This window comes from Mauremys reevesii, linkage group 1 (assembly GCF_016161935.1).
Source record: "Mauremys reevesii isolate NIE-2019 linkage group 1, ASM1616193v1, whole genome shotgun sequence".
Taxonomy (NCBI): Eukaryota; Metazoa; Chordata; order Testudines; family Geoemydidae; genus Mauremys; species Mauremys reevesii.
In genome coordinates, this window is record NC_052623.1 from 60,959,471 (window position 1) to 60,984,968 (window position 25,498).

General features: G+C 43.1%; 1 protein-coding gene across 2 annotated transcripts in view; it reads right to left on the bottom strand.

Annotated features, from left to right (window-relative positions):
* The window catches only part of RNASEH2B (ribonuclease H2 subunit B), a 59,073-nt gene that overhangs the window by 26,272 nt on the left and 7,303 nt on the right, over positions 1–25,498 (bottom strand). For both annotated transcript variants that reach the window (XM_039520782.1, XM_039520781.1), the window contains exons 2-4: positions 17,316–17,387; positions 14,815–14,922; positions 10,044–10,120 (exon numbers count right to left, since the gene is read on the bottom strand). In XM_039520782.1, the coding sequence (XP_039376716.1) occupies positions 10,044–10,120; positions 14,815–14,922; positions 17,316–17,387 (257 nt within the window). The remainder of the gene's footprint in view (positions 1–10,043; positions 10,121–14,814; positions 14,923–17,315; positions 17,388–25,498) is intronic.

Genomic DNA, 25,498 nt, shown 5'->3' on the forward strand with positions numbered 1-25,498 from the left:
AAAGAGGAATCTCAGAGGAGCAGTGCATCTTAAAGAACATAGTACTAACCTTTCATCTCTGGAAAGTGAGTTCCAGTTTGGCCTAAAGTCTTACATAAAGTGGTTTTGGCACAGCTTAAATAGCACTGTACATGACAGAACCATCAAACAAATCTCGCCTTTGCCAGACATTACAATGCATAATTATTCAGCACAGTTTGGCACAATTGGCAGCTTTCCCTTTGGAAATCTCCCTGAGCACATCAGTACAAAGGCTCAGTTAGCTCTCCATCCTTAGAGTGAATGGTCTCTAGGGGCCAAAGGTGAAGTCATTATGCTGGTCAGGGTGACAAAAACACACTTGTGTAAACCGCATTCATTATTAGAGAATAATCTCATTGGAGCAATCAGAGAATTCATAAAATAACCAACTGAAATTTACAAGGTACAAAACAAAACAAAGGATTTCTATTTGTTTCTAGTGTAGAAAAAAGTAGAGATAATGATCAAAATAAGAAAACGATTACAAGAGTAAAACAGCAAAGAATCCTGTGGCACCTTATAGACTAACAGACGTTTTGCAGCATGAGCTTTCGTGGGTGAATACCCACTTCTTCGGATGCAAGTCATCTGAAGAAGTGGGTATTCACCCACGAAAGCTCATGCTGCAAAACGTCTGTTAGTCTATAAGGTGCCACAGGATTCTTTGCTGCTTCTACAGAACCAGACTAACACGGCTACCCCTCTGATACAAGAGTAAAACAATACATTTATATTAAAATTAATCTGTGGATAAGGTTTTCAAAAGGCTACTAAATCTGAATGAAGTGTGGTACATGGAAAGCCATTGAAGGTATTCTTCTATAACTGTTTATAAGAATGTGGACTACTATAAAGACTGTGATGGCCTATAGTACTATAAAGCATACATATTTATGGTTACACTATCATAAAACGATGAAACATTTCTGACACAATACAGGTTAAATTACTGGTTAGAAATATCAAGCAGGTGTTGCCCGCTGAAAGAACATGCATAAAAGATTTTGTATCCTCAATCCACAACTTAAAAGCCTAAAGAAAATAATTCCCTCCCATCCATATACTTTTTATTCATTAAAAGAGTAACAGGGAATCTTAGAGGGAGAAACAAGAAATAGGTACTGAAGGAAAGAGAAGCCTTTCAGATAAGTAACCTGAATTTATTACCTCCACTTAGCATGAATGAAGAGTGGCATTTAAATTCTTCCACTTAGATAAGCTAGTGTCCTTGGCTCATGGACAAGAGATTACATTAATTAAGTGCATTTTCCTATTCTTCCTGATGTACTATAGTTTTAAACTGCACATGAGAATTTGCAGAGCCATGTGATCAATTCATTTATTATCTGCCTTGGATTACTTAAGCATACCTTTGCCCATAATCTGCCATTCCAGGATTTATCTACATTCTAACCCCTGTAACTACTTCAAACAGCCACCTTTTTCATTTAAGATCAACCTGCCATAGAAATGTTTCCTCCTCCTCCCCACAAACATGCGGGTTCCCCACAAAAGTTGCATCTACCTCTGGCTCAGGACAGGCACTATTCAGTCCTACACAAACAGCAGCTTATCAGTTCAAACTCCAGTATGTCCCAGTTCTACAGGCCTAGACTCAGGCGCTTTATGATGACAGGAAAGAGGAGATTCTCTGTTTCCAGATGGGAACTAGCATTCACTTCTGGCCCTGCAGGGCTGCAACATAAATTACTTTAAAACGGTAGTACTTTAAAGTTATTTTAGGTCACGTCTAGAGATGTTTCACATATATTAATTTTAATATTGCTCCCTCTTTGAGCCCTTGCAGTGCGGTGTGACACTGACAGACTGATCAATTGGTGTATGAACCATAACTCCTCAACAGAAGGTACTGAAATGATAAACAGGGTCACTCCCTGTAGACAGTTATCAAAGCCATGTTAAGTAGACTAGAAACTCTGATATGTTTGCTTATACTGTTTGAAAACCAAGAATAAGTTATAATATTTGTCTGTGTTTACCTATATCTTGTTAGAAGTTTAACAATGTGATGTAATTCACTTGTAGATACTAAAACTCTGTTCCTTTAATGATTCATTACTGTATTCTATTGATTTAGAGATCAAAAAGGGATACTATCATTTAGATGCGACTTTTAGTGTAATAATATTATTGGTTCATTTTTCTTTGAAACTTGTAAATTCCCCATAAGTAAACTACCTGTGAACTGTTTGAATGGTTAATTGCCTTATGCTAATGAATACAACTAGTTACCAGGAAACAGAGATTAGCTTCAAAGCAACAATATACATTAGCTATTCATGATCCAAGAAAGGCCCTGCTGTGACCATGGCTTGTTCAGCTATAAGAGAAGACTTGGGCCTGATGGGGGCTGCTAGAAGCAGCGCGAGCCGAGGGACTTACTGGCCGCTGCTTCCAGCAGCCCCCATTGGCCTGGAGCAGTGAACCGTGGCCAGTGGGAGCCGCGATCGGCTGGACCTGCAGACGGGGCAGGTAAACAAACCGGCCCTGCCCACCAGGGGCTTTCCCTACACAAGCAGCGAACCCAGTTTGAGAAACACTGTTCTAGAAGAACTTTTGCAGATCAGCAGCCTCACCATCTCTGCTATGAAACAGACATAAGAACCAGAGAGGTAGCCGTGTTAGTCTGGTTCTGTAAAAGCAGCAAAGAATCCTGTGGCACCTTATAGACTAACAGACGTTTTGCAGCATGAGCTTTCGTGGATGAATGCCCACTTTGTCAGATGCAAGAGTGAAAATTAGACATAAGAACTTTACTCATATCTGTATGTATATTGATCTTTTAACCATAACAATTCTCTTCTCTCTTTTTATTCATAAATCCTGGGCCTGGTCTACACTGGGGGGGGTGGGTTCGAACTAAGGTACGCAAGTACCTTAGTTCGAAGTACTTACCCGTCCTCACGGCGCGGGATCGAAGTCCGCGGCTCCCCCGTCGACTCTGCCACCGCCGTTCGCGGTGGTGGAGTTCCGGAGTCGACGGGAGTGCGTTCGGAGTTCGATATATCGCGTCTAGATGAGACGCGATATATCAAACTCCGAGAAGTCGATCGCTACCCACCGACCCGGGCGGGTAGTATGGACATACCCTTAGATTTAGTTAATAAGAATTGGCTCGAAGTGTGGGTGAGATATGAAATATTCATTGACCTGGTGAGCAATGCACCTGCTCTCTTGGGATTGGTAGCACTTTATATATGGTGAATAAGGTTTTTAGTAACCATCACTATATTAGACTTGGCTGTCTGGGTGGGAGCCAAAGGCTGGATTGCTTAAAGGGGACCGTATTTTGGTTTCTTGGTAACCAGTAAGGTATTACAGAAGTTGTCTGGTTACTGGTTTGGTGAAATCTAGTTATAGAATAAAAAGACAGTTACCTTTTCTGTAACTGTTGTTCTTCAAGATGTGTTGCTCATGTCCATTCCACAATAGGTGTGCGTGCTTGCCACGTGCACCGGTGCTGTAAGTTTTTCCCCTAGCAATACCCGTAGGGGAGCGCTCCTAGTGGCCCCTGGAGTGGCGCTGCATGGTGCTGTATAAGGGGCGCTGTGCGCTCCCCCCACCCTCACTTCCTTCTTGCCAGACAACTCCGACAGTGGGGAAGGAGGGCGGGATGTGGAATGGACATGAACAACACATCTCGAAGAACAACAGTTACAGAAAAGGTAACTGTCTTTTCTTCTTCGAGTGATTGCTCATGTGCTCCACAACAGATGATTCCAAGCTATATCTGTTGGAGGTGGGTAGCAGTTCACAGACACTTGGGATGGGGCACTGTTCTGCCGAACCTGGCGTCCTCCCTAGTCTGGGAGACGATCGCATAATGCGAAGTGAACATGTGGACCGATGACCATGTGGCAGCGCTACAAATGTCCTGGATAGGGACGTGAGCCAGAAAGCTGGCCAATGAGGCTTGCGCCCTTGTCGAGTGCGCCCTCACAATCAGCGGCAGGGGAACTCCCGCCAGGTCGTAACAAGTAGGGATACACAAAGCGATCCAGTTGGAGAGCCACTGAGTGGAGATAGGCCGACCTTTCATGTGTTCGGCCGTGGCGATGAACAGTTGCAAAGACTTCCTGAACGGTTTTGTTTGTTCCAGGTAAAAGACCAGAGCCCCGTCTCACTTCTAGCATGTAGAGGCAGCACTCCTCACTAGACGTGTGGGGCTTGGAACAGAGTACCGGAAGGAAAATGTCCTGGCTCATATGATAGGCGGAGATCACCTTAGCGAGGTACGATGTGTGGTCGGAGCTGCACCTTATCTTTATGAAATACGTGTACGGGGGTTCGGAAGTCAGGGCCCGGAGCTCCGAGACCCTCCTAGAGGACGTGATTGCCACAAGAAAGGCTTCTTTCCATGAGAGATGGGACCAGGAACATGTAGCAAGAGGCTCAAATGGAGGCCCTGTCAGCCTGGCCAGAACCAAGCTCAGGTCCCACTGAGGGACCGGGGAACTAACATAAGGAAAGAGGCTATCCAAGCCCTTAAGGAATCGACTGGTCATGGCGTGAGAAAACACTGCGTGGCCCTGCACTGGCGAGTGGAAGGCCGATATCGCTGCCAGATGCACTTTGACAGATGAGGGCACTAGGCCTTGGGCTCCCAGATGAAGGAGGTAATCCAGTATAAGCTGGAGCAGAGCAGCCACTGGTGAGATGCTGCGATCTGCGGCCCACCGGGAGAACCTAGACCATTTTGCCAGGTGACGCGTGGAGGGCCTCCTGCTTTCCAGGAGGACTCGCTGGATGCCCTCCAAGCAGGTCCTCTCCCTGTGGCCTAGCAATCGAGCAACCACGCCGTGAGGTGGAGGGCTGCCAGGTTGGGGTGGAGGAGGTGACCCTGGTCCTGAGAGAGAAGGTCTGGGCGGGTTGGCAGCAGCCGTGGGGGGCCATGAACAAGCTTGTACCAGTGCTGCCTGGGCCATGCTAGGGCGATCATGAGGATGCAAGCCCTGTCTGTCTGTCTTGACTTTTTCTAGGACCTTGCTGGTCAGTGGAATTGGATGAAAAGCATATAGAAGCTGACCCAACCAGGACAGAAGGAAGGCGTCGGAAATCGCACCCTTGCCCAGGCCCCTCCTGGAGCAGAACCGAGGGCACCGGTGGTTCTGCCTGGTCATGAAGAGATCCACCTGAGGAGTGCCCCACATTTGTTGGGAGGAGAAGTCCTGGCTCAGGCGATCCGCCTGAGAGTTCCAGATACCCAGTAAGTGGTGGGCTTCCAGGCTGATATTGTGGGCTATACAGAAATCCCATTTCTGGAAGAGGGCTGAAGAGAGAGCTCCACCTTGCCTGTTGATGTAGAACATCGAGGCTGTGTTGTCTGTGAGAACACTGACTACCCTGCCCGTAAGGCACGAGCAGAAGGCCACGCAGGCCAGACCGAATGCCCTGAGTTCTTTGACATTTATGTGCAGGGCTAGATCCTGTGTGGACCTCCTGCTCAAGTAGGCTCTCGTGAGAGGGGTCCCTGAAGAGGGATAGGGAGGGAGGGCGGGTGGGAAGGTGAGGTAGAGAGAAACTGGAGGGTATAGCTCCGGGAGATGATGTTGAGGATCCAACGGTCCGAGGTCAGTTGCGACCACTCCGGAGGAAAGAGCATAGACGGTTGGAGAAGGATAGGTCAGGCGGATCCGTGGTGCAGACTGGTAAGTTGTCCCCGGGCGTCCATCAAATCTGGCGCTTACTCACCTGCTTGCCCTTAGAGGGGCCAGGCTGGGGCGCAAGCCGAGACTGCTACTGTGGGTGTTTCTTATAGTCCCTAGATTTTTTATAGGAAAGCTCGTATCTGGAGTGGGGGGCCTGGCTGGGGGCCTGCTGAGGCTTGAACTTGATCCTGGCCAGAGCCTGGACATATAGACCAAGAGTCTTTAAGGTCGTGTGAGAGTCCTTGAGACCATGTAATTTCACATCTGTTTGCTGCGCTTGCCATCGAAGGGGAGGTCCTGCAGGGAGGTCTGTGCCTCGCTGGACAACCCGGACAAGAGGAGCCACGACGCCCTCCTCATGCACACTGCAGAAGCCCTAGTTCTTGCAGTTGTGTCTGCTGCATCGGAGGCTGCCTGAAGGGCTGCTCTGGAGGCATCTGTGCCCTCCTCTACCAGGGCCTTATACTCCTTCCTATCACGCTCCTGGAGGGAGTCCATGAACTTTGGCATTGAGCCCATAAGTTAAAGTTGTATCTGCCCAGCAGGGCTTGGTGGTTTGCCACCCTCAGTTGGAAGCTCGAGGAAGAATAAAGCTTTCTACCAAACAAGTCCAGCCTCCTTGTGTCTTTCTTCTTAGGAGCGGGAGCAGGTTGGCCCTGACATTCCTTGTGGTTGACTGCCTCGACCACTAGGGAATTGGGGGTGGGGTGGGTGTATAGATATTCGTGGCCCTTGGCAGGCACAAGATACTTCCGCTCTGCCCTCTTAGATATGGGGGGCAGGGAAGACGGGGTCTGCCACAGGGCATTAGAGATCTTCGCCACCCCTTCGTGGAGAAGAAGGGCCACCCTGGCCGGCACTGTCGCCGAGAAGACATCAAAGAGGGAGTCCAAAGGCTCCTCGACCTCTTCACCCTGTAGACTGAGGCTTGAAGCCACCCTTTTCAAGAGCTCTTGGTGGGCTTTTGTGTCCTCCTGGGGAACAGGAGGAGGAGGCGCTGTGATTGCCTCATCAGGGGAGGATGAGGATGGGGGTGAGGTGCTCTGCGTCCCCACCAGTGCCACAGAACCCAATGCTTGGTCCCCTCTGAGCGCGGGGCTGGGGAAGAGTGCTCTGCTGACCCCGTCCTGGGGGGCTGAGAGAGGGAGGCCGACGGTCTTTCAGAAACCCCGGCCACCGAGAGAGTCACCACCAGGGGCTGCGTCGGGGGCCATTGGTACCAGAGCACTGGCCAGGGAGCCTGGTGCCACTGCACTTCCTGTGGCACTGTTGGAATGGGCTGCCCCGCCGGACTCACCTGGTCCGCGAATTGTCGGCTCCGAGGGGAGGCCAAGCTGGCATACGAACGTCCACTATCCCAGGATGGGGACGAGTAACGACGTAATGAACTGTGCAAGGCTCGAGACCTTGAGTCTGGTGTAGAGGAGCGGGAGTACCGTCTGTAACGGCTGCTCTGCGAACGGCTCCATTGGGCAGATCCACAATGGCCAGTTGCTGGAGATCTACGTCTGAAGCTGAGGGAGTGTGCTGGGGACCTCAATTGGGACTGAGAGCGTGAGCGGTGTCAACATCGGTACCGTGAGGGGCTACAGCGGATTCTCAGAGTTGGCGTCTGTCCCAGTCCCGGTGGGGCATGCTCTGATCTCAAGGCCTGCACTCCCTCGATGTGGAGTGGTGCCTGGATTCCCTGCTGCTCAGCACCCAACCAGACAATCTGGTGGGGGTCGATGGGGACCGGTGCGGGCTGCGCTGGGGGTGGGGGGGGAGAGGCGGTCACTGTGTGGAGAACGGCGTTGGGAACCTTCCCTCAACGATGAGCAGTACCGCCCGGGTGGCGACTGTGGCAGTCTGAGTTCCGGCTTGCCTCTGGACCGGGGAGCCACTGGGGTTGGTGCAGCTGGTACCAGGAGAGACATTATGTCTCAAGCCGCCTGCAGGGCCTCTGGCGTGGAGGGCACCCATATGTGGCCACTGGCGTCCGGGGAGGCCGGCCCAGAGTGGGCTGGGCTACTCCGCTCAACTTGAGTCGGAGGCCGCGAGGTCGAGGAGAATCGAGAGCTGCCCAACGTGGATCTAGTCTTGCCCCCAGCCTTGCCCCAGTGCCTTGACAGAGAAGATCTCTTCTTCTTCTTCTTAGAGTGTCCTGTGGATGGGGAGCAGTGCTGGCTGGTGGAGGGCACTGCTGGGTCACCGCGCGCACCGATGCTGTGGTGCTCATTGCTGACTCGGACCAGCGTAGCGGTGTCAGGGCCAACTCTATCAATATGGCTCGGAGCCGTATGTCCTGCTCCTTCTTGGTCCGAGGTTTAAATGATCTGCAAATCTTGCAGCGGTTGCTGAGGTGGATTTTCCCAAGCAGCGTAAACAGCTAGTGTGCAGATCACTTACAGGCATAGGCCATTTACAAGTGTTGCACGACTTAAAGCCTGGGGCGTGGGGCATACCCCGACCCCGGCGAACTTTTCTACTCTATATAACTTTTTAAAAATAAACACACACACAGGTACTAACTATCTACGAACTAAATGACAGTTCAAACAGGGAAAGCTACAGCTGAGAGCTGGAGCACAGCAGTTCCAAGGAACCTTCACTGGAGGCAAGAAAGAACTGAGGGTGGGGGAAGCGCGCAGCGCCCCTTATACCGTGCCATAGCGGCACCATTCCAGAGATCGCTAGGGGCACTCTCCTATGGGTACTGCTAGGCGAAAAACTTCCAGCACCGGTGGCGAGCACACGCACCTATTGTGGAATGCACATGAGCAATCACTTGAAGAACCACCACCAGTTTTGGGGACTGTCTGCCCTGTTCTTTGCAGTTTTCCCTGTATAAGCATTCTCAGTGTAGCCCCTCCAGGCATCACAGTCACAGGGACTCATAGGCCTCAATTTCTAGGAACAAAGAATGTAGGCCGTCTTTATAGGACGGGGGGATCTATCCAAGGAAGCAGTGACGCTGAAAAAGATTTGGCAGTCATGCTGGAAAATAAGCTGATTGTGAGCTCCCAATACAACCCTGTGGCAAAAAAGGCTAATGCAATCCTTGGATGCATAAACAGGGGAATCTTGAGTGTACAGAGGCTATTTTACCTATGTCTTTGGCACTGGTGTGACTGCTGCTGGAATACTATATCCCATTCTGGTGCCATCAATTCAAGCAGGATGTTGATAAACTGGAGAAGGTTCAGAAAAGAGCCACAGGAATAATTAGAGGATTATAAAACATGCCTTACAGAAATAGAGTCAAGGATGTCAATCTATTTATCTTAACAAAGAGAAGCTTAAGGGGTACTTACAGACTTAATCAAGTCACCTACACAGGAACAAATATTTGATAATGATCTCTTCAATCTAGCAGAGAAAGGTATAACACAACCCAGTGGCTGGAAGTTGAAGCTAGACAGATTCAGACTGGAAATAAGGTGTACATTTTTAACAGTGACAGTAGTTAACCATTGGAACAATTTACGAAAGGTCATGGTGGAGTCTCCATCACTGACAATTTTTAAATCAAGAATGGATATTTTCTAAAAGATATGCTCTAGACATTTTTTCAGGGATGTTCTATGGCCCATGTTATACAAGAGGCGGACTAGTCGATCACAATGGTTCCTTCTGATCTTGGAATCTATGAATCCCACAAAGTCCTAAGCAACTTGGCCCCAATCCAGCAAAGTACTTAAGGATGTGTTTAAGTGCTTTGTTCGACTGGCCAAATGTTAGAGGGAAATTTTGTGCTGAGCAGTCACAAAACGGATTTTTCCAGTGCTTATAATTCAGCTTGTTTTATTAATTTTTATATTTAGTTAGGCAAACTGGCTTAGAGATAAGTCCTCAGTAAGGACTAGACATGTGGAAATTTCAACTTGTTAAGGTCATCCATTTTTAAATTCATCAACGTGCAAAGCAGCATCTTCACATTTTTCTAGAGTGGTAAAAGTATTTTTGTTTCCCTCACCTTCCATAATTAAAAATGGATGAATGAATTCATCTCAAACTTTCCAAAATATTCAGCTTTGGGATGAGACCAAGAATGGAACACTTCAGATGAAATTGAAAAATTTTCAGATAATTATGAGCAGAGGCAGAAATAAAAGGCTTATGATCAAAGTCAAAATGTAACCTTAACTATAACATCTTTTACTGACAACACCCTACATCTTTGATCACCAAACAACAATGGCAAAGATGACAACAACCTGTCTGGGACATGTATTTATGCTTCAGTGAAATATAATTAACATTCATTTAGTGTGGGAGTCCCACTTTAAAGAATTAAAATAACTTTTAGAGAAAATAAAGTAATAAATAGCTGTTTCCCCTAAAATTTCTAATGCCAGAATCAAGGACACTTACCTCTTTCTCTGCCTTTATGAGGTAGAAAAGCACCAGAAATAAAGGATCCATTGGCGTTGCAAACAATAGGCGTCCATCTATGGACAGAAAGATGAAAGAACATTTATTTCTCAGAAACATAACATAGGCAGCTTGATTATTTCCTTTTAATTTTACTGATAGGGGTTGCAGTGTTTTCATGGAGCGGTTAAGTAAATTCTGTTATTTTGTTTTATAAATGCCTTAATATAGGAGGGCTCAATTCTCAATTGTGCCTAAGCAACGTTCAAGTACAGCAGGATAGGTGTCTTGATAGGAAGCTGACTGTACCTCAATGATTCTGCTCTCCCCCTAGTCCTGGCATAAGTTAAAGCTGCAGGGGTCTAGGTTCAATGAATGCTACAGGGGAAATCCCTTCCATCAGCAGAGAATCAGGCATAATGAGATCTCGCTCTGCTGTGGCCCCTTCCCCATTTACATCAGGCAGCAAGCTCTGCAGTAGGAAGCAAAAGATGAGTTGTAGCTGAATTCTGCATGCTTTACAAAGGCCAGAGATTCCCTCTGCATGGGGGAATCCTCTGTTGGTTTCTTATGTAACACAAAGTGAACTTGGCAGACCAGAGAATATGGTCCAGTGCGTATGTTTAATAATATATATCAATTGCAGGATTGGCCTTCATTTAACAGAGCCTTCAATATAGATAATTGGAAACAACAATGTAACATGAAAGCAATTCATTAGATAAGATCTAATAATTGATAACCATTTGACATCAGAAAAGCAAAAATGAGTGTAGCTACTTGGACTTGACAGCTAGAGAGAGAGGTTTTTGTTTCAATTCACTAATAGGGAATGAAATTTTAACATACTTTCCCCATTTTGTATTTCCTAAATCTTGCCAAACCAAGACCAGGTTATTGGTGAATCATTTGGCTTACAACTAATAATTCATTCTTCATATTTCAAAAAGTGTTGATTTTCCAGTGGAAGACGTAACAACAGAACCAACAGGCCCAATGGTAAATTATAATTTGTGATGTCTTTAATTAATTTGCACATTTATTTCCAAATCTTCTCCATTTTAGAGTAAGATCGCTAAATAAGTATGAAACCTCATTCCCCAAGTTCTGTCTTACAGTCATTCCTTGTCATTGGTACCTTTTAATCTGACAGCTGGAAGGTACCATCATAGCACCGAGAAAGCAATTATTTTTTTTAAAGCAGCTTTTTTGTATTTTGGGGACATAGAATACTAAATGTATTTCTATTTCTCTACACACTCATTTGTTCCCGTAAAAACAACATTTTCAGTACCAATTAGTCTATTAATGCATTACTGTCACTTGGAAAATATGAGAAAAATCCAAACAATGAGATCATCATTAAATATTTAAAAATAAATTATAAAAAGGTAGAAAGAAAGACAGGCCTTTGGAAGGCAGCAGGGAACTCAGGATATGTCTACACTACAAGTGCTACAATAGCAGAGCTGCAGTGGTGTAGTAAATCCACCCCCTTGAGAGCCAGTTTGACAGAATTCTTCCGTCAACCTATCTGTGTCTAAACCGAGGCTTTGGTAGGCTTACTTTTTCACACTCTTGAGTAACGTAGCTAAGTCAATCTATGTTTTAGGTACAGATCAGGTCTAAGTTTCTGGAACAGCTGAAGATGGAGCATGCTGTGAAGGTGACATGCTGGCTATCAAAGGGAGGTAATGTTACACTTTTCAAACAGCAGCTTCTGTAGTCTAGATCATTAAGAGCCACAACAAATATGTTACTGCTTGAGAGGCAGTTCAACCCATCTTCCAGGTAGTGCATTTGCATCAGCAGTGGGATATAAAGAAAAAAAAGGCCAACAAGAGAAGATAACATGAATTACAGGGAACTGGAGTAAGCTCCTCTTTCAGGGGATGCAGGAAATCAAGAATAAAAGATTCCATGGCACAAGTATCGATATGTCAGACAAATGGGAGAAAAGACAGGGAAACGCCACTCAGGAACCTGAAAAGCTCGCTAACAAAACTAGGTTGAACACGGACCCATTTTAAAGGAAGTGAAAAACTAATGAATTTCAGACTTATACATAGCTAGAATACTCAAACAAAAACAAAAAGCTGGAGAATTATCATCAGAAGAACAACTTTTTCAGAGGTACAGGAGTTAATTTTATACATGCCCCTTCAGCACTCAAAGAAATTAGGAACACCTTTCCAGGCTTCTAAACAAAATGCAGGTGATGGTTCCTGAGGACAGGATGCAGGTGATGGTTTCTCAGGGTATGTCTACACTACGGGATTATTCCGATTTTACAGAAACCGATTTCTGGAAACAGATTGTATAAAGTCGAGTGCACGCGGCCACACTAAGCACATTAATTCGGCGGTGTACGTCCATAGTACAGAGGCTAGCGTCAACTTCTAGAGCGTTGCACTGTGGGTAGCTATCCCATAGTTCCCGCAGTCTCCCCTGCCCATTGGAAATCTGGGTTGAGATCTCAATGCCTGATGGGGCCAAAAATTTGTCGCGGGTGGTTATGGGTACATGTCATCAGTCAATCCTCCCTCCGTGAAAGCAACGGCAGACAATCATTTCACACCCTTTTCCCTGGATTGCCCGGGCAGATGCCATAGCACGGCAACCATGGAGCCCATTCAGCCTTTTTTCACTGTCACCGTATGTCTACTGGATGCTGCTGACAGACACGGTACTGCAGTGGTACACAGCAGCATCTCCTTGCCTTTGCAAGTTAGCAAAGATGGTTACCAGCCATACTGTACCATCTGCTGCTTTGCAAGTTGACAAAGACGGTTACCAGTCATACTGTTCCGTCTGCTGCTGTCATGCAGGCGCCCCCAAATGACCTCACCGAGGCCAGCCAGGAGCACCCACGGGACGATGACGACAGATACCAGTCATAGTGTACCGTCTGCCATCCACAGGGCAAGGCAAGGGGATGCTGCTGTGTAGCGCTGCAGCACTGCGTCTGCCAGTAGCATCCAGGAGACATACGGTGACATTGAAAAAAGGCGAGAAACTATTTTTTCCCCTTTGCTTTCACAGAGGGCGGGGGGGGAGGGGGGGCTGACGACATATACCCTGAACCACCCGCAACAATGTTTTTGACCCTTCAGGCATTGGGAGCTCAGCCCAGAATTCAAATGGTTTTTGGAGAGTGTGGGAACTGTGGGATAGCTACAGTCGTCAGTCGCCCCTCCCTCCGTGAGCGTCCATTTGATTCTTTGGCTTTCTGGTATGCTTGTCTCAGCTCCTTAAGTTTCACGCAGCACTATGTTGAGTCCCTGTTGCGGCCTCTGTCCATCATGGCCTTGGAGATTTTTTCAAATGTTTTGGCATTTTGTCTTTTGGAACAGAGTTCTAAGAGAACAGATTCATCTCCCCATACAGAGACCAGATTCAGTATCTCCCGTACGGTCCATGCTGGAGCTCTTTTTTGATTCTGGGACTGCATGGTCACCTGTGGTGATCAGCGCTCCACGCTGGGCAAACAGGAAATAAAATTCAAAAGTTCGCGGGGCTTTTCCTGTCTACCTGACCAGTGCATCCAAGTTCAGATTGCTGTCCAGAGCGGTCACAATCGTGCACTGTGGGATAGGTTCCGGAGGCCAATAGTGGCGAATTGCGGTCATACTAAACCTAATTCGAAATGGCAATGTCAATTTCAGTGCTACTCCCCTTGTCGGGGAGGAGTACAGAAATCGATTTTAAGAGCCCTTTATGTCGATAAAAATGGCTTTGTTGTGTGGATGGGTGCAGGGTTAATTTGATTTAATGCTGCTAAATTCGACAAACTCGTAGTGTAGACCAGGCCTCAGGGGCCAAGGCAGAAGGTGGGAGGAGAAGGGGACATAGAAAATTCAACATAATCAGCAGCATGAAGCATGCACACTCCCTTGGCTCAACACTCATCCACAGCAAGTCAAAGCTTACAGAAGCATTACTTGCAATCTGGTTATTCCTATATGCACCTGTGCAAAGGAAATTTAGAATTAAACACACATCTAGGGATAATGCAATTAAAGAAGATATACAGTTTTTAGAAAATATAGTGTGTTCCTCATTATTAAATGATACTTTTTCTACAAAAAAAGTCAAATAAAATAGGATGCAGTAATTGACTAGGCAAGAAACTTTTCTCTAGTGACATCCTCACTGATAAAAACATTGTTAGATCCTTGGTGAGAAGGTACAGAAAGTTGTCTGCCTTCTATTTAAAAAGATAGACTAGGATGAGGAGAAGGCTGTGAATATATAGGGGAACTTGCTCCAGGTGATGAAATTCCTAAATACCAGCCTCAGAAAAAGAACCATCAGCTTGAGATCCCAAAGCTTTTCTGGGAACCAGAATGGTAGGTGAAAGGAAGAGGGACCAAATGTTTCAATGCCTGAAACTATATTTCATTGCTAAAATAAATGGGTCCATTTATGCTTTTCTCCCCTCAAATTAAAATATACATACGTTCCCTGAGGACTTGTCAGGTTGATTGACAAGGAAAGCTAAATATTTTGTGGCACTTGAGTTTACTACAATTTGATTTTTTTCAAGACACACGAACATCTGTCTAATTGAGGCTGCCAAAGGCAGTCTTCTAAGAGACCACAAAGCCGCACCCCTGGCTAAATCCAGATGGCATGTGAGTGCCTCAGAAGGTGGAGATACTGTGTGACTGGACTCTACAATTAGGAGACACACCAGTAAATTTATGGGGGGAAAATGTATGAATATTAGTTACACTTAGGGGTAAGGGAGAGGAAACACTATGTTACTCACCATGTTGAACAGTCTGACCTATAAACCAAGAACGATATTCTTCATGAAAAGCTTTTACTTCAAACAGCTGCTGTGCACTGCTATTGAATAAGTAGAGGGCAGCTTCCCCTGTTAAAAGAAATCTGGTTTGTATTTGTAAGCTTTCATGAAAATCAAAAGACCATCCAGTATGTCTGAAGAATGTGCCTAATATATACATAAACATACATACATTCTACATACACTGTAACTACAAAGAAAGCTTAGACAAAGAAAACTATTATATACAGATGTTCGTTTACCAGCTCTATAATCCCTTCTCAATTTTGAATCAATCAATAAAAAGTGTGAATAGTTCATTTTACAGTGCAAAGCCTTTGATTCAAACCCAAATCAGATCACACAAGAAATTAGCTTTTGTCTGTATGAGAGGGGGCGGTGATAGCGAGAATTTCGCTCTTCTTTCTTTGTGTCTGTCTCTGAGTTATCTGACTCAGGGACAGGGAATGAGAGTACCGACTCTTTTAAATGCCATTTTGTTGTTTGTTGTTTATTTTTGTGTGTTGGTACAGATGTAGGGAGAGTATGGGTTAAATGAATTAGGTGAATGAAGGAGCTGAACTAGTGGGTTTCATTAGAAACTTGAAATCTTGGAGATTTCAGAAATGCTTTGTTTTAGGCCCCTTCACAAAATCCCCCTGCTTCTCACTGGTTCACATGGACAAAGTGGAATGGATCATTTTTATGCCTCCCATATTAGTTTTGATTACAAAATGCCAAATATATTGTGAAAAAGGCTGACAAGCTCCATTACTATAATGGTAAGTCACGAAGACTTTGCTTTGGAAGTTGTATGATTTTGCAGACTTGGTTACTTCTGGCTGAGCACTCAAGAGCACATCAACATTGCATGGGTGTTTATACAATATTTGGAGACAACAATTTATTTATTAAAACACAAATATTCTAAAAAGATGCTAAAAGGGTGTTTTCTTCTCTTCCTATTTCAGACTCTGCACTCATACATAAGGTTACATAACCAAAGGTTTGCGCATTACAGATCTTTGAATAGGCTTCTGGTAATTCTATAGCAGGGGTAGGCAACCTATGGCACGTGTGCCGAAGGCAGCACGCGAGCTTATTTTCAGTGGCACTCACACTGCCTGGGTCCTGGCCACTGCTCTGGGGGGGGGGGGCTCTGCATTTTAATTTAATTTTAAATGAACCTTCTTAACTTTACATACAACAATAGTTTAGTTATATATTATAGACTTCCAGAAAGAGACCTTCTAAAAACGTTAAAATGTATTACCAGCACACGAAACCTTAATTTAGAGTGAATAAATGAAGACTCGGCACACCACTTCTGAAAGGTTGCTGACCCCTGTTCTATAGGAAGTTACCCAGCTTCGGTGTCAACAACTACACTTAAAGCTTTTTCTCTAAAAGCCTTACCCACACACTTTTTATTCTACAAGTTAAACAGATCACTTCCTTCCCTGGTAAAATATAAATTCTTATTCACCTTTTTTCAATTCTGGTGACAAATTGCAAAGCCAATTCAGTACAGCAGATGGAAGTTGTGCATTGCTTTATATTTTGAAGCTAAATTCTGAATATTTTAAAACAGAATTAATAAACTCTCTTTCCATTCTGCATCTCTTATCTTTCACTAATCTCTTCCTTTAGGCAGAAAGCAGAAACTAGCTGATTATCTGCACCTGTAATTAAGTTTCTCTGATGTGTTTTAATGTCATAAACATGAGTGGTGACATTTTAAAAAAACCAGTGATCCTACCGAAAGCAAATGAATTTATGAAGGGAGCGAAGAAACAACCTGAACCAGATTTTTTCAAACAAACTACTTTAAATGTGAAGATTTTCTGTTTAAATAAACTAAACAGGGTTTAATACTGCATACTTTAATGAAAAGAAAGTCTTAGATAAAGGCAGCTTTAAGATACTTTAGCTATACAACCAAAGAAGAAAATGATTGTTTTGGAGATTGGAAGGAGGTTCATTACATTTTTTACATTATTTGTTTTTCCAATATGTTTCTAATTAAAGGTAAATCATCATCTACTGACAAGAAAAGAGATACCTCACTTTGGACTGGGTAAAAAGAAAATTGTAGTTAAAAATGAAAAGGCTCAAAAGTTTGGCAAGTATAATAAAAGCCTCTCCTAAGTGTATAGCATAAGGTGACTAGCTGAAGAATCTAAATTTGGATTTATAAGAAAGGCCTGTGGATCCCCAAAAAACTAATGCATTTAAAAGATACATTTGAAATATACCACTTTTTTATGCTGCCGATATTTCTGATGAACAATTCCACCAATTAAAATTATAAAATAAATCCTAAATGTTTGAACTGAATTAACTACACAGCATCCTCAGCAAAATCTCTGGCACATGAGATTAACACTATCATCGTTTCAGTTTGCAAAATATTAATCCTCTGGTAGAGATAAGGAGAGAATTAACCATAATATTAACAATGTCCTTAACTATTGCAAACTTGCCTGTACTTGGATTACGCAGTCTTGTAAATAAAGGTCCACCATCAAGTTTCATAGGAAGATCAGTAACAGGCTCTGAAAAGAATTATAAAATTATAAATTGAGAGATCTCTCCCACCCCATCATACTTCACCAACATACTTGTCTGTATTAATTGGATTTACCTTTCAGATACTAGTAATTTCCCCCCGAAAGCCACACAGTATGCCCATTACATCAGAACACAAGAATGGCCACGCTGGACAAGAACAATGGCCACCTAGCCCAGTAGCCTGTCTTATGACAATGGCAAGTGCCAGTGCTTCAGAGAAAATGGACAGAACAGGGCAATTTCCAATCATCCACCCCCCCGTCATCCACTCCCAGCTTTTGGAAATTGGAGGTTTAGGGACACCCAGAGCATGTGGTTGCATCCCTAATATATTATATATATGCTAATATGTCCTAATGTATCTTTTTTGAGATGGGGTGACCAAAACTGCATGTAGTACTGAAGGTGTGGGTGTTCATGGATTTATTCAGTGGTGTTATGATATTTTCAGTTTTGTTTTCTATCCCTTTCCTAATGGTTCCTAACAGTATGTTACCTTTTTTTTTTTTTTTTTTGGGAGGGGGGCGAGGACAGGGACAGCTGCTGCACACTCAGTGGATGTTTTCAGAGAACTAGCCACAGTGCCGCCACAATCTCTTTTTTATGCGGTAACAACTCATTTAGACATCATTGTTTTGTATGTATAGTTGGAATTATGTTTTCAAAAATGCATTACTTTGCCCTCATTAACACTGAATTTCATTTGCCATTTTGTCACTTGTCACACAGTTCTGTGAGATCCCTTTGTAACTCTTCACAGTCAGATTTGGACTTAACTATTTTAAGTAGTTTTGTATCATCTGCAAATTTTGCCACCTCACCATTTGAAAAGAATTGGGTTCTTTTCCCAGATCATTTATAAGTATGTTGAACAGTACTGGTCCCAGCACAGATCCTTTGGGGACCCTCCTATTTACCTCTCTCCATTTATTCCTTACCTTTGGGTATGCCTACACTGCCATTAAAAACCCACAGCTGGCCTGTACCAGCTGACTCAGGCTCATGGGGCTTGGATTACAGGGATGTTTAATTGTGGTATAGACATTCAGGCTTGAGCCTGAACATCTACACCACAATTAAACAGCCCCATAGCCTGAGTCCTGGGAGCTTGAGTCAGTTGGCATAGGCCAGCCATGAGTGTCTAACTGCACTGTAGAGATACCCCTTGATTCCTAGCTTTTAACCAGTTACTGATCCATGAGAGGACCTTCCCTCTTATCCCATTACTGCATACTCTGCTTAAGAGCCTTTGGCGAGGGACCTTGTCAAAAGCTTTCTGAAAGTCCAAGTACACTATTTCCATCACTCTTGTCCATGTTTGTTGACACTTTCAAAGAGTTCTATAGACTGGTGAGGCAGCATTTGCCTTTATAAAAGCCAATGCATTGTGTTCATCAATGTACTTGATAATTTTTTTCTGACCTACAGATTCAACCAATTTCCTGGTACTCAAGTTAGGCTTACTGGCCTGTAATTGCCAGGATCACCTCTGGGGACTTTGTTAAAAATTGGTGTTTCACTAGCTACCCTCCAGTTATCTGATACAGAGGCCGATATAAGTTATAGGTATCATATCACAGGTCGTAGTTCTGCAATTTCATATCTGAGTTTCTTCAGAACTCTTAGGTGAATACCAACAGGTCTTGGTGGGCATATTACTGTTTAATTTATCTATTTGTTCCAAAACCTCCTCTACTGACTTCTCAAGCTGTGAAAGTTCCTCAGATTTGGCACCTAAAATAATGGCTTAGGTTCAAGGATGTCCCTCACATCCAATACAGTGAAGACCAATACAAAGAATTCATTTAGCTTCTCCGTAACGGCCTTGTCTTCCTACAGTGCTCCTTTAGCACTTTGATCGTCCAGTGGCCCCACTGACTGTTTGGTAGGCTTCTTGCTTCCAATGTACTTAAAAAAATATTTGTTGTTAGTTTTTGTGTCTTTTTCTAGTTGCTCTTCAGATTCTTTCTTGGCCTGCCTAGTTTACGCTTGACTTGGCAGAGTTTATGCTCCTTTCTATTTTCTTCACTAGGACCCGACTTCCAATTTTTGAAGGATGCCTTTTTGCCTTTAACCACTTCTTTTACTCTGCTGTTAAACCGTTGTGGCATTTTTTGGGTCTCTTACTGTCTTTTATATTATAGTCGCTATTACTGAGCAATTCAGTTATAATCACCTGTTGGACCAGATTCTGTGTATCACTTAGGACTAAAACAAAAATTGGCTCTCCCTTTGTGGATTCCAGGACAAGCTGTTCCAACAAGCAGTTATTTATGATGTCTAGAAATTTTATCTGTGTCCCTTCCTGAGGTGACATATACCCAGTCAATATGAGGATAGTTGAAATCCCCCATCATTAATTTATTTTCTGTCTTTGTAGCCTGTCTAATCTCCCTGAGGATTTCACAATCACTATCACCATCCTGGTCAGGGAGCCGGTAGTATATTCCTACTACTTACTATACTCTTATTGTTCAAGCATTGAATTTCTATCCATAGACATGGTACACTTTGATTCGTTTAAGCTGTTTACTTTATGTGACTCTAGGCTTTCTCTCACATACAATGCCACGTCCCTACCAGCATGACCTACTCTGTCATTTCTTACATTGACTAGAAGTAATTTTCATTAGAAATCAATTATGCTTGAAAATCAGCTTGGCATACAGACGGGGAGAACATTGCAAGGGTGCTGTCTTGCAGAAATGGATACCAAATCAACTTGGTCTTGAACATTAAGAAACCCCTATTTATGTGGAACACATTCTTTAGTATTCTCCCCTGTATAAGAAGTCAGGGTAAGAAAGCATTACTTTTGTGGAAAGGGCATCAGATATAAGAGAAAAAGACCACATTTTGCAAGCCTTGTGAAAGGCATAGCGATCTTTACTTACAAAGGTAACTGGATTGCCTTTTTTTGAGGTTTTCAGCCCCACATTCAGTGAAAAAGATAATGTTGTTGCTAAGATAATGGGCTTTCTTAAAAAGAAATATCAAAGCAGCTTTGTTGTTTCCAGGAAAACTAAGAACTAAAGTGTGTCTTTTGTCTTAAGGTCTAAGACCCATAATTGGTTAAAAAAATTGGAGAACACAAGTAAAGGCCAAACCAAAGATGCAGCAAGAGGTCTCTTGTTAAATCCTAAAGGAAGATGGTGGATTATTTGCCACAATATACAAGAATAGTTCTTATAAACTCTGCCCCAAGGAGTTGCTTTTATACGAGCACAAAACAAGTTAGTGAGAGTGTGCAAAGTCTTTTGATTAGAAATTATGCCTTTCAATTAATTCAATGGAGGGAGGGATAGCTCAGTGATTTGAGCATTGGACTGCTAAACCCAGAGTTGTGAGTTCAATTCTTGAGGGGGGCCATTTAGGGATCTGCGGCAAAAATCTGTCTGGGGATTGGTCCTGCTTTGAGCAGGGGGTTGGACTAGATGACCTCCCAAGGTCCCTTCCAACCCTGATATTCTATGATTCTATACTGTACCAAGATGGAGGCAGATAGACAAAACTGCTCACCCAGTAAAGGTGGGTGTATTAGCAATAGATAAACTAGACAATTGTTCATCCGGCACAGCATTTAAGAATGACTATATTACAGATTCACACACATATATAGTGCCTTTATAACCCCAACAAATTAGGTAATTAAGAGGTAAACACAATGTCTTTATGAGGCTGTTTAAATAAATGTCAAAACTGGTTTTATGCAGTATTATTGTAGCTGTGTTAGTCTCAGGATATTAGAGAGACAAGGTGGGTGAGGTCATATCACTTACTGCAGTGGCTCTCAACCTTTCCAGACTACTGTACCTCTTTCAGGAGTCTGATTTGTCTTGCAAACCCCTAAGTTTCATCTGTCTTAAAAACTACTTGCTTACAAAATCAGACATAAATACAAGTGTCACAGCACACTGATACTGAAAAATTGCTTACTTTCTCATTTTTACCATATAATTATAAATCGACTGGAATATAAATATCACACTTACATTTCAGTATATAGTTTATATAGAGTGGTATAAACAAGTCATTGTCTGTATGAAATTTTAGTTGGTACTGACTTTGCTAGTGTTTCTTATGTAGCCTGTTGTAAAACTAGGCAAATATCTAGATAAGTTGATGTACCCCCTGGAAGACCTCTGTGTACCTCCAGGGATACACATACTCTAGGTTGAGAACCACTGTCTTATTGGACCAACTTCTGGTGAGAGAGAAAAGCTTTTGAGCTTTTTTTTATTGGTTCAATAAAGGAATATTACCTCATCCACCTTGTCTCTCTAAAATTTGTTTTGGTATATATTATTTAAGATATAGTCTGCAGTAATCTATGCAGTATTCATCAAGTAACACCAGTTTTAAAAAAATACTTTAAGATGGACATGTCATTTTCACTGAAGTCTACAAAATGAATTTCACAACTTACTCTATCCTGAAGCTGATTTAAGAGAGGCTATGAAGGCTCTGAAAATGTGCAGCTCAGCAGGTACACTAAAGTGTAATCCCAGAACCCTTATTTTCTATCCTCATGCATTCCCTCACATGAAAGCCTCTCCCACTTTAACACAGGCCAAGTCCAAAATAATACCAGAACAAACAATTAACGCTTTTTAAAAGTGTCCAGACTTCTTTCACATTTAACGAAAACACTCAGGTCATCTGATGACTTTCACTTGCCCGACTCATTCCTACAATCTTGGGGGAAACCTTATCATATTTCCTGGAGGTTAGACATACAACCAAATTCTATATATTATATATATATATAATATGGTTATTGTTACATGAATAAATTGGAAAGGAATATAAAACTCCACCAAGCTACATGAAGCAAGTATGGATGACCCAAAAATCTATTTTTATAAGCAAATTTAAAAAATGAATACTCTGTTTAACAGACTGGTATCAAAGGATATGGAATTCTCAGGCAAAAAGATGTCATTAAGGTTGGCATTAAAAGAACATTGAAGGCTTTTTTTCAAAAAGAAAGGCTCATTAAAAAAATCTCAAAATACAAAGTTAAGATTTCATTTAAAAACAGATATTAAAATATATGGATTTATCTAGTTTAAAGTCAGCTACATAATTGTATTTTCTTCCATTCCCTGCAGTACTGCAGGCCCACGCAGCCTTTGCACATTGTTTATAACATGGGAACATTTTGATGAGGTCCTTTTGATAGATATTTTAATAAAGGCTTTAAATAAAGATAGAGTGATAGAGATACTAATACTGCAGATATTTTAGATCTAATAATCTCACTTCATTTGTGTACCTCATGGAGTCAAGGAACTCTGAAGTACATGGCTTTAGTTCACTACCAATGACTCTATGGTACATAAGTGTAATGCCCTATCACTCTGTACCTGGGCTTATAAGGAATACAGACCTTTTAGAAGGGCTGAATAAGATTACATAGGATTTATGACACTTTACATCATCCAAGAGTTTTACAAAGTTTAATTAGTTCCAATCAACAAAGGAATAAACTCAGCTACACAGAGGATAAGTGACTTGGTAGAGGTCAGAAAGTCAGTCAAGTATCAGAGACAGGACTACAAACTTGATTTCTTGACTCCCAGTCTCATATTGCATCTTCACAAAAACCCTCATCTACTTCAGCAAACAGGCACTTTTGCACAGACACACATTCTGCAGGAGCATCCATTGCATCTTTGAAAATTTTGCCTTTGCATTTGATTTCTCAACTATGTTCAAACATCAGAGTGTTGGAGAGCTTACATTTCTGGCTTTTTTCATAACAAATCTATAATACTATCTTCAAAAATTGAGTGAGGATTTCTCCAATGCTTACTGTCAATGCCCTAATGGTTATCAGTCTGGCAATCACTGATACACTGACTGGTGCTCTCCAGCAAAGGGCTAAATTCAGAAGTGATGTTTAAGGTGATACAAGGTGGACTCCTCAAACTTACACCACCTTGTGCATCACCTGCGAATTGTAAGGTGCACAGACAAACACGAGTTATCTTGAGTGAAACTTCAGACAGAAACAACTACCAGATGGTTTGGTTAGTCTTTTGCCCCTATTCCCAAATGGAATGACTGATTTTGCACATCAGGACCACTATAGCCCTCCTCTGGCTTCACCCTGTTCAGACATAATTAACTTCTTTTAGAGCAACTCACAAGGAAGAAGTCTAATTAGACTTGTCTACAGAGAAATAGCACTAATTCAGCAATTGGTGTAGCTATACCCACGTTGAACCCTAGGTGTACATAAGGGCATGCCAGAGTTTGCACCCACTGAAGTAAACCCTCATTAGCCCAAGCCAGGTTAAATCCTGACTAGCGTAACTGAAGCAAACCCCAGCTTCCTCTTGTCTACACTTAAGGGTCAACATTGGTGCAGGTACACCAACTGCTGAATCAGCACTATTCCTGAGTGCAGACAATGCCTAAATTGGTGTAGCTTGCTCACTCAGGAGCCAGAATATAGGAAACAGAAGTAGGGGAGGGTCTCATCTCTTTTCGGTTACTTTACTTGCGACACTCCTCTCTTCTGTCCCCACAGCTTATGAGTTACATCAAAGTAGTCTTCCAATACTTAGTGGGCCATATTCAGAGATGACATATTAGAAGGGATGCAAATTACCTGTTGGTAAAAGGTCTTAAGTGTAAGGGAATCTAAGCTGGTGTAATGTACACATTGCAGGAAGCAGAGGTAAAGTATGCCAACAAAGCCTCTCTCTAAACTCACCACTGAATTTGACCTGGACACTCAATCCACTAACTTTTTAAGGTGACTTTCATATTAACATGTATTCTGCAGTGTTTTTATGTAAAATGTACAATTCTATTTCATTTTTTTAAACCTACTTGTTCAGGGAATGTTGTTGAAGAGACAGATAAATATAAAAGGCCAACTGTCTCTCTGAATTTCAAATTCTAAGCAATTCCTGGATCCTGTTTTATAATAATCTACTACTGTGTTTTGCTCTATGTCAGATGAACAAATTGGGTTAAACATCTTTTATTTTAGATTAAACAGAAATGAACAAAAACAAATGCAGGGTCTTAACATGCTGCTCCTGGGGGAATTCTGTGTCACTGCACAATGCAGAATTTTGCAGAAATGAACGTTGTCTGCGCAGAATTTCCTTTCCCCCACAGAAATGGGCTGTAGTGCTGCTAGCTGCCACTAGGAACCACTGGACTCGGCAGAGCTTGCACACAGAAGACACTTCTCGGGGGGGAAGGGAGAGTGAGCTAGAGGGTTCCTGGAAGCTGCAGTTCCCAGCATTCCCTGAGGGAAAGAGAGGGCAGCATGCAGGAAACTGTGCAAGCCTGGGACCAAGCATCAGGCTGTTTCTCCCTCTGGATCCCTGGGCTCTGTGGGGGAAGGGTGTTTGAGCATGGGGGGGCCCCACAGCTGAGCTCGGGGAGGGGAGATGGGGTGCAGGTATCTGGGCTGGGAGGGCTTTGCAGCTGGGCTCTGGGGAGGAGGAGGTTTGGGTGTATTGGCTGGGGGGGAGCAAAGGTGGGCTCAGGGGTGAGGGATTGTGGGTGTCTGGCCCCCCAGCTGGGATCTGGAGGGGGGAGGTAAAGGGGGCAGAGAAACAGGAACTGGGTTGTCAGAGGGGTTTCTTTAACTCTCTACTCCCAGGGGAATTTTTGTGTGTGTCTGTATAGTTACAGACATACTTGCTGATAGGTATTTTGAAATTACCAAAATAACTGGAACTGGCATGATTATGTAGTGTTATTTTGACAAATAAAATTTGCAGAATTTTACAGAATTTAAAATATTGTGCACAAAATTTTTAAAGTTTTGGAACAGAATGCCCCCAGGAGTAATGATATATAAAAGAATAAATATAATTTGTCTATGTAAGTTGTTAATATATATTACATTTTACATACTATGTGTCCTAGAGTTTATTTTAATATGACTACTTTTACAATATGATCCAGAGTTTTCAAGCTGGTCACTCCCTCTCTTATTCCTTGGGCTCATGTGAAAGCCCCACATATTCAGTTATGCTTGCTGATGCCCTATGGCAGGGGAGGCCAACCTGTGGCTCTAGGGCCACATGCGGCTCTTCAGAAGTTAACATATGGCTCCTTGTATAGG